Source organism: Propithecus coquereli, unplaced genomic scaffold, assembly GCF_000956105.1.
Source record: "Propithecus coquereli isolate 6110/MARCELLA unplaced genomic scaffold, Pcoq_1.0 Scaffold26, whole genome shotgun sequence".
In the NCBI taxonomy this organism is placed as follows: Eukaryota; Metazoa; Chordata; class Mammalia; order Primates; family Indriidae; genus Propithecus; species Propithecus coquereli.
The window spans coordinates 10868680-10882207 of NW_012148174.1; the positions used below are offsets into that span (position 1 = coordinate 10868680).

Consider the following 13528-nt stretch of genomic DNA (forward strand, 5'->3'; position numbering starts at 1 on the left):
TTTATTATTGCTTAATTCTACTTTTCCTCCCCCAAGAGGAAAAGAAAAAAGCAATGATCGCATTTTTTTTCTTCTGCGCACTCCTCTTATGTTTTAGTTACAAGTGTACCTTGAAAAGTGAATATTAAACTTTTAAGGAAGGGGACTCAAGTGGCATCCGTGTCACGTGGCCCTTGCAATATAGCTGGGGATTGGAAACATCTATCTCCCCATCTGGTGTGAGCAGCCCCTGCTTGAGGCAGGAAGGAGGAGGGGTTCGGCTCCTCACTGACTTGGAACAGAAGGGAGAAGGAGACTCCCTACTGGGCTGGGGAAGCTGTCAGGCCCGTACTCTCCAAGCACACCCCTGCCATGCAATATTGATGGACACCATTCTTAGGAGACACAGCAAGGGAAGGAGGGAGGAAGGAGGGAGGAAGGAGGGGCAGTAGGTGTCAAAAGAATTTATTAACCCAGTGAGGTGCAAGAATGTAATGAATAGGGAAGTAGTGAAGTAGAATTCATAACAGGGAATGAAAAACAAAGAGGAAATAATGATAAGACTCTCTTAGATTATGAAAGAAGTAGCGCTGAAATTGGAACCATTTCTGAGCATATAGGAGTGACTTCGGCAAGACAAGACTTAACTTTGTGAAATCGAATGCCATAGTGTCTAATTTCACATTTTCTTTATTTGTATAAAGGGAGGAGATTCAAATACATAAAATAAAATAGTAGAAAATAAATATTCCTGATTTGTGTTTTTGCAAAGAAAGGCCTCGCTCTTTTCTGTCTCATGTGTTATCTAAGCCATCCCAGCAAAACAGTCTGTAAATATTAATTGCAGATGATACGGAAATGAACACAGAGCAAAAATTAGCTGCAGAAGCAGCAATTAAGTAGAAATTCAGCAAAAAATAATGATGAAAATTTTAAGTGCTTTTTAAAGTCCAAAGAGGATAATATCACCATAAATGCTGGATGAGCTCTGAGGCCTTTCAAACAAAGCCCACAGAGAGAAATTCCAGTTTCCCGTCAGAGATATTTCCTCATCCTTTGCTCCCTGTTATCAGCGAGCAGAACTTCTGTACAAACGTGCATAATTTACAAAACTTTCCTATGAGCAATTGCATTGGCTGCTCCTGGCACACCTATAAGGTATTTAGAGTAAGTATTTCTATTAATCTCTTTTCCAGAAGAGGAAACTGAAATCCAGAGATATTAATGCTTTTTCTAAGGATGCAATCTAGTCAGAAGCAAAGCCAGATTCCAATCACAAGTCATTTAATTTCTTTCCTACAGTGGTATACTTTGGTCTGCTTATATGGGATTAGGTAGGGCCTTGATCAACTTTTCCTGTCTGGTCACTAGAGCCGGCTCAAAACTTCTCGAAAAGAATCTGTCTCCATCCATCTCTGTGTGGACATGAGATGCCTTCTATTAACACACGTGTCTGTCGTCAGATCTCTCAGGGCGACAGTCCCACGCCAGGCTCAGCTGCCTTTTAAAGCACACGCCTTCACACATAACTGGCGACTTGAAATATTTGCACTCCAGCTACCTGACAGCGAATATCCAACTCACTTGCTATCAAAAGCTCAATTGTGCAAAAATAACATTTATGGAAGTCACCCTGAAGGGCGTGCTACCATTTCCCTAGACAGGCCAAAATCTATCCCCGAATTAAGCCAGAACAGCGAAGCATTGTGCGTTGCTTCTTCCACTGAGGATGCTAATAGAAGCGGCCCTCAAAATTCATTGCTGTTTTTATTTTAAGGATGTTGTTCATTATATTAACAAAACGTCTTCTTTATGAGAAACCGAAGGAGAAATAATTGAGCTTCCTCGAGGCATAACTTTTTCTTATAACTTAACACATTCCCCTCTTGAAAAGCTTAGAAATAGTAAATTCATGACCTAGTACCAGCAAATCTGTTGGGAATTACATCAAATATTTTCTATTTTAACTGTCATCTGGCTTTATCTTATCTTTTACGACCTTACTTTTTTCCCCATTTTCTTATCGTTTTTCCATCCATTTATTTAAATGTTTTCCTCCCATTGAAAAGAATGTGTTTTCATAAACCGCTTGAAGTGTTTCTTTCTAAGTAGGATTTCAATAAAGAAACTGTCAAGAACAGTGAGAGAATAAGATTTAAACGTACTCAGACTGACTAACCTCCCACCTTTGGTTGTTTTAGAGCTATTCCTTCAAACTGAGGAACTTGGGACTCGTGAATGAGAAAGGAATTTCTACCTAAAGGAGAAATATCACTGAGTTTCCCTGGGAAATAATAATGTCCACTACTATTTTACAAAGTTCTAAGCAATAACATGTTAAAGTAAAAGCTGTCTCCTATGTGATTACCCTCTCTTTTATTCTAATGCATTACTTTAGCAGTATTTATATATAGTAGATATATATGCTAGTTTTTAGCATTGTTTATACATAGTAGATATGTATGCTAGTTTTTGTTGCCTTGCCACTAACTCATACCTTAAACCATTTCTCTGGGGATTTCACCAATTAAAAAATAAAAAAAAAAATCCTAGGCCAGGCACGGTGGCCCACATCTGTAATCCTAGCACTTTGGGAGGCTGAGGCAGGAGGATCGCCTGAGCCCAGGAGATTGAGGTTGCTGTGAGCTACGATGACACCACTGAACTCTAGCCTTATAGCAGAGTGAGACGCTGTCTTTAAAAAAAAAATCCTAAAGGCTACCAATGTCCTGAAGTTGCCAAATCCAATAATTTTGTTTTTTACTTCCTTTCCTTTTTCTTTACATTTTTAGTAACAGCTCTGTGTTGCAGCGCCATCGTAAAGCTCTCTTTACCTTTGACTTTTGAGATCCTGTAACGGCATGGTTTGTTTATTTGCCCTCACAAACATTTGTTCTTCCAGAAGCATTCAGTGAGGAGCCACTGCGTGTCAAGCACCGAGCCAGAAGCAAACTCTGTATCTGCCTATCCTGTCCCTGCATGTTCTATTTCGTTTCCCTCATTACACCCAAAGCTTGATAGGAATATTCCCCCAAGTTCTTTCCCCAGTTCGCTTCTTTCTGCCTCTGCCTTTTCCTTGCTGGAGTTTCCTTCCCTTCCCTGGCGTCTCCACTGCGTGTCCGGCAGGAATCCAGGCCCCTCACACACTCTGAACAGAAGGCGGCCATGCTGGAATCCATCCTCTGCCCTCAACCCCGTCTCTGCTTCTCACCCCTCTCATCGCCTCAGTTCTCCCAGCGCCCCAGGCTGGATTCCTGGGTCCATCCTGTGTCAGCTGTGACATACTTTTTCTTCTGAAACTCATGTCCCCTTCCATCCCCTCAGACCCAGGCCTGGGTCACCCACCTCTCTCCTCACACCTATGCCACCGCTGCAGCCCAGCCAGGCCCCTGACTTCCAGAAGGTTCTCTCTGTCCCCTCCATCAGCGCAGCCCACACACCATCGCCACAATCTTTAGAAAGCGCTGCTATTCCTGTGTCCCTCGGCTGCTCAGAAACCTTCCCCGGCTCCCCACAGTTTACATAAAGGTGTTCTATTTACCTCTGTGTCTGGAATTTCTAAATTGATTTTTTTTTTTTTTTTTTTTTGCCTTTTGATAAAACTGCTAGGCAAGTACAGAATGCGGAGAAAGGCGCAAATTCACTTTCACATCTTCCACTGAAATTGTTTTTCAGTAAGCACCAAAAACAGGCAACATTTCACTCTGAGTCAGATTCGTTTTTTAAAACTGCTTCTAGAAACCAGGCAAAAGGGCCCATGTTAGCGGCATTAATTGTGGAAATTGTACCCACAGGGAAAAACAAAGGCTTTGTGGCTTCTTCACGTAGTGGGAGAGGCAGAAGCCTGGGCACAGCCTGGCAGCCCTGCACCCTCCTTGGTCAGAGACAGCCTGTCCCCTCTCTGCGGCTCACCCGGGACATTCATCTGCCAGTCTGTGCTTTCTCTTAGAGCACATTCAGTAATGATAAGGCTTCTCTTGTCACACTCACTGTGCCACATGTAATTAAGCTCATGCCTCCCTTCAGACAATTCCCCTCAGCAGATGACCGGCTGGACAGCATCCAGCTGGAAACACACCCAGTTTGGGAGGCAAGAAAAAGAAATCAGAGAGAAGGAAAACAGAAAAATGCTTAAGAATTTCCCTATGAATGCCTGAAAGTAACATCCCCATCTCCTGATGTCCTCAGTCTTCTCCTAAGGAAGTTCCATCTCGTGTCCCATGAGGCTAGAAAGCATCTTGAGGGAACCACAGAGAAGGGACCCAACCCTGTAAGAAGGAGGCAGAGGCCTGGCTTTCTTCCACACTGGGGCTTTTGGGGAGGATGGACATTAGGAAGCAGAAGAGCTCCAGGCTCAGATAAATCGGGGTTGGAACTCAGCCTCCCTCAGTTATTACCTGTGAAACCTCAGCAATGCAACCTGATTTCCCTGGGCCTCGGTTTCTTCATCTTTAAAATGGAGCTCATCATCCTTTGCAGAGTGCGGCATGGAGTAGTACACGCAATGAAGAGTGCGCCAAACAAATGGCAACGATGCTTTGTATCGTGACTAGATTCTAGAGCACATTCTCATCATTGTGTTTTTACACTTAAAACGCATCTAGTATACGACAGCAAATTAGCAAAGCGAGAACGTCTCATGGATGTCAAAGGTTCTCTTCTCACATCTGCGCCTTCTTTCATGGTCTCTTGTGCGTATTTTCTTTTGAGTTCTTGAGGTTTCTCTAGTTTCATTTTTTTTTTTTTTCAGGGTTAACTGGTTTTTTTTTTCCAGCATATTATGGGGGTACAGATGTTTAGGTTATGTATGTTGCCCTTACCCCCCCCCGCAAGTCCGAGTTTCAAATATATCCATTCTTCGGGTGGTGCACATTGCACTCTTTGTGTATGCATATACCCGTCCCCTCCTCCCCCTTCCCCTCCCCCCTGCCCAACATCCAATAGATGTTGTTCTTATATGTGCACTTATGTGTTGATCAGTTAATACCAGTTTGATGGTGAGTACACGTGGTGCTTGTCTTTCCATTCTTGGGATACTTTGCTTAGTAGATACAAGAGGTGCTATATCACCATTGTTTCTTAAAACTGAATAGTACTCCATGGTATACATATACCACATTTTATTAATCCACTCATGTATCGATGGACACTTGGGTTGTTTCCACATCTTTGCAATTGCGAATCGTGCTGCTATAAACATTCGGGTGCAGGTGTCTTTCGTATACAGTATCATTTGCTCTTCCAGTTTCATTTTTATCAACAGAACTTCTTTGATGCACGCCAGATGCAACAGAGTAATTCCCTCTGCACCTAACTTCAGGTGGTAGGAATGCTGAGGAGTGATTTCTAGTTTCCTTTTCATTATAGTCACAGAGCAAGCTAAAAGCATCTAAAATGTACGATTGTCCTGGTTAGGGTGCCGACCAAACTCTGGGAAGGAAAGCAGAGCAGGCCAGGGTGAGCACACACCTTTCAGCTCCAGCCCAGGCCTGTGGCAGCCCCTCAAGGTTTGATCTTCAGCTGAAGATAATGGCGATTGGATGGAAAATAAGAGACCCCAAGCATCTCCCTGTTTCTCAGCATAAAGCACAAGCCAATTCTTATTTCTGTTTAAACAAAATGTCCATGCTGGCAAAGGCTCCAATGGAGGGATGTACTTAACGCTAACCTTCACTCTGAACAAGTGAAAGAAGGAAAAAGAAATAAAATAAAGAGGTCTTGGAGTCTGCTAATCTTCTTTTCTCCTGCTACAAAAGAAGGGAGCTCCGAGGGCCTGTGAATGTTGCTTTGCATTGGGAATGAAAAAAATGAATATTTGATACAGGTCAATACAAGCCTTTTAGTGATTTTCTGTTGCTCAGATTTAAGGCATGAATAATGCTCAAGGAATTTTATTATTTTCTCAGACAGGCTAGTGTTTATGGAGGTGAAAGTATACCACCTGAGGAAAAAAAATGTTCTGGGGTTGATTATAAATACCAATATCTCCACCGGAGAGCACAATTAAAGAGCATTTTGGCTACTGGAGAACAAGACTAAAAATGGATGTTTTTCTGAGGATGAGAGGAAAGGAAAGGTATAATGCGTTATAATGATAACCTAGTTCCACATTTGTGACTCGTGCTTTGTATTCAGAGCTCAGGACTGAGGAGCCCATGTGTTTCCCCCTGGGAAAAACACTGATAATTATACGATGAGGATCTCCGTCTTAATAGCATCTTTTATTTTAAGATCTCAGTGTACTTCAGAAGCATTAATCAGTCAGGCCTACGAAGCACTATTTAACACATGAGCTTTCTATGGGAGCTAATCAGGAAAGACTGTGTACGATTTGTAAGAGGAGGCCACACTGAAAATTGAATTTAGGACTTCTAAACTCCTCTTGTTATTTTGACTTAAAAAAAAGCTTAAATCTTTATGATTATGACACATTTGAAACAGCACCTTTTGATTCGATCTTGTTTTAATCAACCCTAGCCCCATTTTGAAAGGCCTACGTAGGACTTCGTAAGTGCTAACCATGAGGAGGTTGGTAACACTGAAGCTAGAAGACAGTGGGTATGAATTAAGTGCTAGGCCGAGGTGGGAGTGGCAGGTCAGGGGTTAAGGGGTTGTCCAATCCTTTGTGACCTTTAACCCTATAACGGGAACAGGCTGGATTCCTGAGCCAGAAAACAAGCAGTTGACTACCCACATGTCTCTCTGGACAGTGTAGGGATCACATTCCTGGCCTCTTTTTGGCGAATATGGCCACGTGTCCACTCGGGAAAAGATCTCGGACCTTCTACCCATAGTCAAGATCAACAAAAGTATCTTCAGCTTCAAAGATCAAGAGAAGTAAAACTTGACCTTGTGGCGGTCTAGGGAAAAAATGCATGCCAGAAGCAGGGCCCTCAGACAAGAATATGCTGGGTTTATCATTTCTATTGTCCAATTCTCCTCCAAGTCAGACATCGATAAAATCAGTGCACCAGAAAGAGCATATTTACCTCATAGTTTCTTTCCTGTGTACGGTCACATACATTTCGTAGACTCTCCCTTGGGGAATGGCCCCAGCGGGGATCAGCAAACTGACTCCTGAATAGCAAGAGAGAAAAGCAGTCACATAAGACCGTTCATCAAACGGCAACTGCAAGGAATGCTTGCAGCAGCAAGTAAAAGGAAATGAGGAGATTCTGTGGCCCTGTAGCCATAAGCTTGCTTCTTGTTCTCTAAAGACACGTAAATATCCACAGTTGCTCTGGTCTCCTTCCACGCTGGCCTTGTTACTTAAAGGAATGATGTAATTTTTTAAACTCTTGTTTTATTTAAGGAATAGACAGATGGTTCCACTGTTATTTTCCTTGTAAAACAAAGGGAAAACCAATAACTTCCCAAAATGTCAAACAGCGGTAATGAGGCATCATTTCTAACAAAAAAAAAAAAAAAAACCCACAAGATTCAAAGTCAGGGAAATGCTAACTTCAACCATATCGATAAACACTTATTTCTGAAATGTCTTGTTACCATCGATGTTATTCCACCACAGTGGATTTGGTGAAGAACCTTGATTATTCATAACTCTAGAAAGTGAACAGCAACTGCTCGTTGAGTCACAGCGGGTCAAAGGTTTCTACTTTGTTGCTGATTGGTGCCATTTTGTGGGACTATTAGATTGAGCTGTGTTCTAAGTGAACTGCTGGTAGTGGATGTTTGTAAATTTGAGCTTATATCGGAACTGCCCGGAGGGCTTGTTAAAATGCAGCTTATTGGATCCTACCCCCAGAGTTTCTGGTTCAGAAGGTGGGAAGGTTGGGCAGGAGATTTTTTTTCAGCTGGACAAGTTGCTAGGTGATGCCCATGACGGTGGTCTGGGGCTCACTCTGCAAGAACCACTGCCCTGAATCGCTCACTGTGACCACAAAGAGTGACTCAAGTGGTGGCACTCTGTAGATGTTTGACTCCATCATTTTATTTCCATGAAATTCACTTTCATTCCATTCGATACAAACTGATGGTGCATCCTTGTGAGTACAGTGTTGGCACTATTGTGAATGCCAAGAAGTAAAAGATAGTGTTCTTGTCTTTGAGTAATTTATTATTTAATTAGTAAGGAAAGAGAATATGCCAAATCAGCACAGGGCAATAAGAAAACTTGCTTGACCATGTTGGAAAAATCTCAAGAATAGAGAATGGAGGGGGGTAAGTTATTCAAAGGCCTTTGCATAACTGGTCGAAGATGCTGAGCTGTGGCCTTCGTGAGAAGGAAGGTAACGTCAGAGCCGTGGTGTTGTGGGAAGTAGAATGATTTGTGGAGGGCACAGTGTAGAAGTAGGAAGACCATGCATGAGTCTACCAAGCCTCAGAATTTTTATTTTTTTCAATACAAACATAAAATGTACCTTCATCTTTGTTATGGGGAAGAAACAGAGTTATGAATGTAAAGTAACAAGTAACTATTGTGAGTCTCTTAAATAAAATAATGTATGTTGATTACCATTGCCTAGTGCACAGAAAGTATTTAAAACACGCCAGCTCCCTCCCTACTACTTAATAATTCACATATGAAAACATGGCGGGTGTAGAAATGGGAAGAAAAGGCAGAATCCAATGAATATCGTGGGGAAAAGAACTGTCTTGGAAATACTTATAACGTTTAAATAATGGAAGAACAATCAAGTATGTTTTTGTAGTCGATGATGGACTATCATACAGATTTAAAATCATGAGTTTAAAGAACATGCAATAGCATGAGAATGGGAAAAAGGTAAAGATATATTTTATATAGTGCATGATCTCAGCTATATGTAGAAAAAAATGATATATCAAATATTTTAATTTTGTTAAAATATATTTTTAAAGGTATGGGGTGAAAGTTGTCAAGGCATTGAAATAAGGGACTGATAAGAGGAAGAATCAAAGACAATTTCATATTCAGGCCTGAAGACCCATTGGTTTGCACATTACTTGACGGTATAGATATTTTTTTTTATGTGATATTAACACTTTAGGTCAATCAAGTTGCTTTTTATTACTCTATTTACAAAATACTCACAGTCGTGTCCAAAAGAGTTAACATTCAGAGAGGAACACATTAACCCTTTTATGACCCATGGTTCCAAATCTATTACTACTACTGATTAATGGAAACCAATTTTTAATTCAACAGTATCAATCATTAACTTAAGGTCCTCATTAATGACTTTTGTAAGGCTTATTCTCTAGATGCAGATAAACTATATAGTAAACTTAAAACTAAATAATACTTCAGAAGGACACCTGATGAATTTGGTGATTCTAGACAGATATATTAGAGGTAGGAGAGAGTACAGTGTACCTTATCAAAATTTTGAGGTTGAAACCTATGTGCTAAAGAGTTACTAAGTGAAGATCTGATAATATGATGCCTTCTGATGACCTAAAAATTAGTATTCTGAAGTATTGCTTCCTGTAGTAAACTGGAACTGAACCAACTGATATGTTTGCTAATTAATTTGTGCTTTTAAAGTACAATGACAATAGTCAGGGCTCCTGGCTTGATGTTGCCTTCTAAAGTTCTGCTAAAAAGAAGGTCAATGATGATTCTAAATTATACCTGAGCAGAAAGGGGCTGTGAGTATACTATTTCCAGAGGAAGTGTTTTCAGAGTTGGTTGGGGGAAGATAAATGGTTTTGCTGATTTTTTTCTGAAGGAACGTTTGGTTTTACATTGAAAGTAGATTTGAGTTAGATAGGTCACATTTAACTTTTCAGGCCTAGTGAAAACCAACACAAAAGATTTTGGTGCAAACAAAAAAAAAATGTATTTCAAGCTGCATCTTTGCAACTGAAACCTTTAGGAGTTACCTGAATTGGGAACAATGAGATGACCTCCCAGGGAGTTGAAGGTGCCAAAGGCGGTACAGGATGGGTCGGTCTGCCTGGCAAGACTCTGATTCTTCAGGTTGAGGGCTTCGTTCTCCAACAATGACTGGGTCATCTGAGGGGACAGCTTGGATGTAAACTCTGAGAGGTCATCTTGGGGGGTGACAGCACCTGAGGTGTTGTACACTTTGATTTTCAGGTTCGGCAGCGGATCCAGAATCGGAGAGTTGGTCATCGGGATTTTGTCTGAGACATCATGCAGGGCATAGACGGGTCCTCTGTACATGGCTGCAGCTGACGTGAGGTCCGGGGGTACTGCCAGAAGATCTGGGTCAGAAGAGAAAAGATTCTATTTGTATTCTCCATTCAGGCCAACCTGCATCAGCCAGACTCCCCCTCACACTCTCCGAGCCAAAAGCAAAGCAGCTCGGCTAATATTGGAGATGGGTGGATTCTCGGGCTCTGCAGAAACCAGGGCAATCAGATAACTAGCATCCATTTTCTTATTGGCTATAAACAAATAGCAAGCTCATTCTATATTTTGCTTTGAAGACTACTCATCATACCTAAGGTATTTGGCTATTTCAACAGATTGTATTGAATAAATAATAAGCCCTACTACATGACTATTACGTAATAGTTTCCCTTGTGTATACTGGATTTGGGTTCACTGGTAAACTGATAATTCGTAGCGATACAAGATGTCTTGTCAAAGCAGGAAAAAGGAAACTCAAGAAATCAGTCCACTTATCAGCGTACTCTTTTCCAATAGAAGTTAAAACGTATGACAGGGCAACCCATCGGAAAAGAAAAAAAGATGATTTGTGTACTTGGTCAACTTTAATTTGTTAGGTGAATGACATTCACACAGTAATGAAGAAAGGTGACCAAACCCTCTGACGTCATGGAGCTTACATTCTAGTTGAACTGGATGACCCAAATGTCACTGATACCGAAGGCACAGAGGGAAACAGCTCACATGCATCAATAACAGGGTGTGAAGGGAAATGCCAACTGACCTTGTCTTGCTGCCTTGATGTTCACGGGCTGAAAGCCCCCGTTGAGTGCCGAAGAGTCGATAATATCGGACTCAAAGTCACGATGGTTCTTCCGATACACAAACAGGGCCACGACTACAGAGATGGCCAGGCAGACTATCACGGCTATGACAATTCCCACGTAGAGAGCAACGTCATCCGAGTCAGGAGCAGCTGGGGGGAGGAATGAAACATTGGACCAGCTACTTATAGAAACTTCCCACAGTACACATACGTATTGCTATAATTTTTTCCAGACATTTATTGCCTTTTTTTTATAGGTTAATTTCAAATCCATTTCAAAAGCTATATAAAACAGCTATGGCCTTTCAGTGGAAAATGATCTCTGATTTCTTTGCCTTCCTCACTCTGCATCTATCCACCCACTAATCTGTCTTATAATTGGGTGGCATAACAGACCATTTATTACTAGGTATACAAAGAAACTGGAACTAAACTGGAAACAACCCACAGGGGGGAAAAATTTATTACTCATTTCAGGTGGAAAAGTTTGGAAGGGTTTTTGACTTTACTGATAGTTCTTTGAAAACATAAACATCAACACAGTTAGAAATATCTAGCATGATTTGAGTCTGTGTATTTATTGAACCAGAGTATTTTCCTAAGTAGCATTCCAGGTAATAAAATTACTTTCCATAGCACTCTTCTCACTTTTCCCTGAATCGATGGAGGGCTGGGTCGGAATGGTAGAACTGAGCAAAGCAAACATTAGGAGCAAACACACTGGATTTTAAAGGTGTGCTTTCAGAAGGCCCAGATCTGGGGAGCGGAAGTTAATGCCGATAACCTTCTCGAAGGCCAGGCTTCGGATACAGATGCAGTATTGTCTCTGAGAACCCTGAGCTTCTCACGGTCCCTTGTCGGAGATTTACATTTGAGCTACTCATTACTGCAATAAAATATAGCTATGGTGCCCTAAGTAAGACAAAGTCCTGGTTCAGTGATCAGAAACGTCAGACTCCCCGGAAGGCAAATAAGCTTTGGACCTACACAGGGTGCAGTTGTTTGAGGACGTAATTCTGGGTAAAGCAAAAACAGAATTCCTGCAAATGTTGCCTATTGTCTTGGTGGCATAGGATATGCTTTGATCCAACTGGAAAAGGTGATGAAGGCTGACAATTAAAACAAAATCAAACCTTTGCTGAACCCTTGTGACATCTTTAAGTCTCTGTTTTTAGTTTTCTGTGACCCACAAGAAATATTCGGCAAAGTTAATCAAAGCTGCTCTGTTCACTGTAAAAGAGGGGGTTACATCGATACTTCAGGTGGTCAAGAACAACCTAAAATTTTATAGTCAATTTTAGATCCATGTGCATTTGGGAAATAGAGAATTTTCAAATTTGTAAAGTTCCATGAGCTCCCAAAATTTGAGGGGCCACTGCTCTCTCGAGACTAACAGTCACATGGTTTATGTGGTGAAGACAACTCATCATTGCATTGCTGGTGGTTGACCTGATCAGCCCCACGCTAATGACAGGTGTCTTTCGAACGTTGACGGTCTACATGAACTCCCTACTGGAAACTGTTCTCTTTTAGCATTTTGTGTTCCAATGTATGTGAAAAGATTTCACTTTCTTTTTAAAAAAACACTGTCCTCAAAGCAGACTATCCGCTTTTCTATCAATTAAGTCGATATGGACAGATTTTTTTTCAGGAACCCAGGGACATCTCAGCTACTCCTGGTTGCGTGAGCACTGCTTTCTGGTTTTGAAGTGCTGACTCCACTTTGCTGCTGGGTTTTATTTGAGGCCCTGCTACAAGATTCCCAACTCTGGTCAGAATATCGTATCGAAATCCTTAATATTTCACTCCACTGGGTCATCATTACTTATTTAACATTCACGATTTCTAGCTCAACAGATATGCCTTTTTTCAACCCTTTCGTTTTTAGTGTTTGATCCCTGCCTTTACTTATATCAGCATATTTCATGATATGTTTCGTCAGCTACTGGGACTCGAGCTTTTAACGGTAGACTGATAGATTTTAAAGCCCGTGGAGTCTTGAAATGACCCTTTCTCCTCTTCAGCAGTGAAGATCTCATTTGTTTTTCATGTTAGAATATATTAGGCTCCTATTTCCTGCGTGCACATCTGTGAGCCAGAGAAAGGTAAACTTGAACTGAGGGCAGTAACGTTAAATGATTATTCAGCAACATAAAATCCAAACATCCAACTTACAAGAAAATCCATATTCATTCTGGGTTCTCTGTTCAGTTGAAATGGGATAAATGAAACCTTGAAAAGAAAAAAAACAAAATGAAACAAAAATGGGAACGAAATCAAATTAATGAGGGAAACGAAAGGGGAAGCATGGAAAATGGTTTAATTAAAAGGAAAGGAAAAGAAACTTGTGGGCCTTTAAAATTCTGGCTCGGTACAGAATTATGATTTTTGCGTCTCCTGTCTGCTCTGGAGCCCCACTAAGAATTAATAAGCAGGCAGATCGAATTTCAGAGCGAAAACTGGTCTCGAGTCACTAACTTTGGAGTGCTTAAAGTCTTTCTTTTATTGAGCATGAACTCTAATGGATCTAATTTATTTCAGACATCAAGGGTCATTAGCATAAGGAAAATCTTTTTTCCCCTCATCCCTGCCATATGCTTTAATTCCCAGGACATATTCAGTAAGGCTCTAAACAGTTTTTTCCT

General features: G+C 41.1%; 1 protein-coding gene across 1 annotated transcript in view; it reads right to left on the reverse strand.

Annotated features, from left to right (window-relative positions):
• Nucleotides 1-13528, reverse strand: part of UNC5C (unc-5 homolog C (C. elegans)) — a 157790-nt gene that overhangs the window by 28772 nt on the left and 115490 nt on the right. The window contains exons 8-10 of the mRNA XM_012647162.1: nucleotides 10842-11033; nucleotides 9805-10149; nucleotides 6969-7056 (exon numbers count right to left, since the gene is read on the reverse strand). Coding sequence (XP_012502616.1) covers nucleotides 6969-7056; nucleotides 9805-10149; nucleotides 10842-11033 — 625 coding nt within the window. The remainder of the gene's footprint in view (nucleotides 1-6968; nucleotides 7057-9804; nucleotides 10150-10841; nucleotides 11034-13528) is intronic.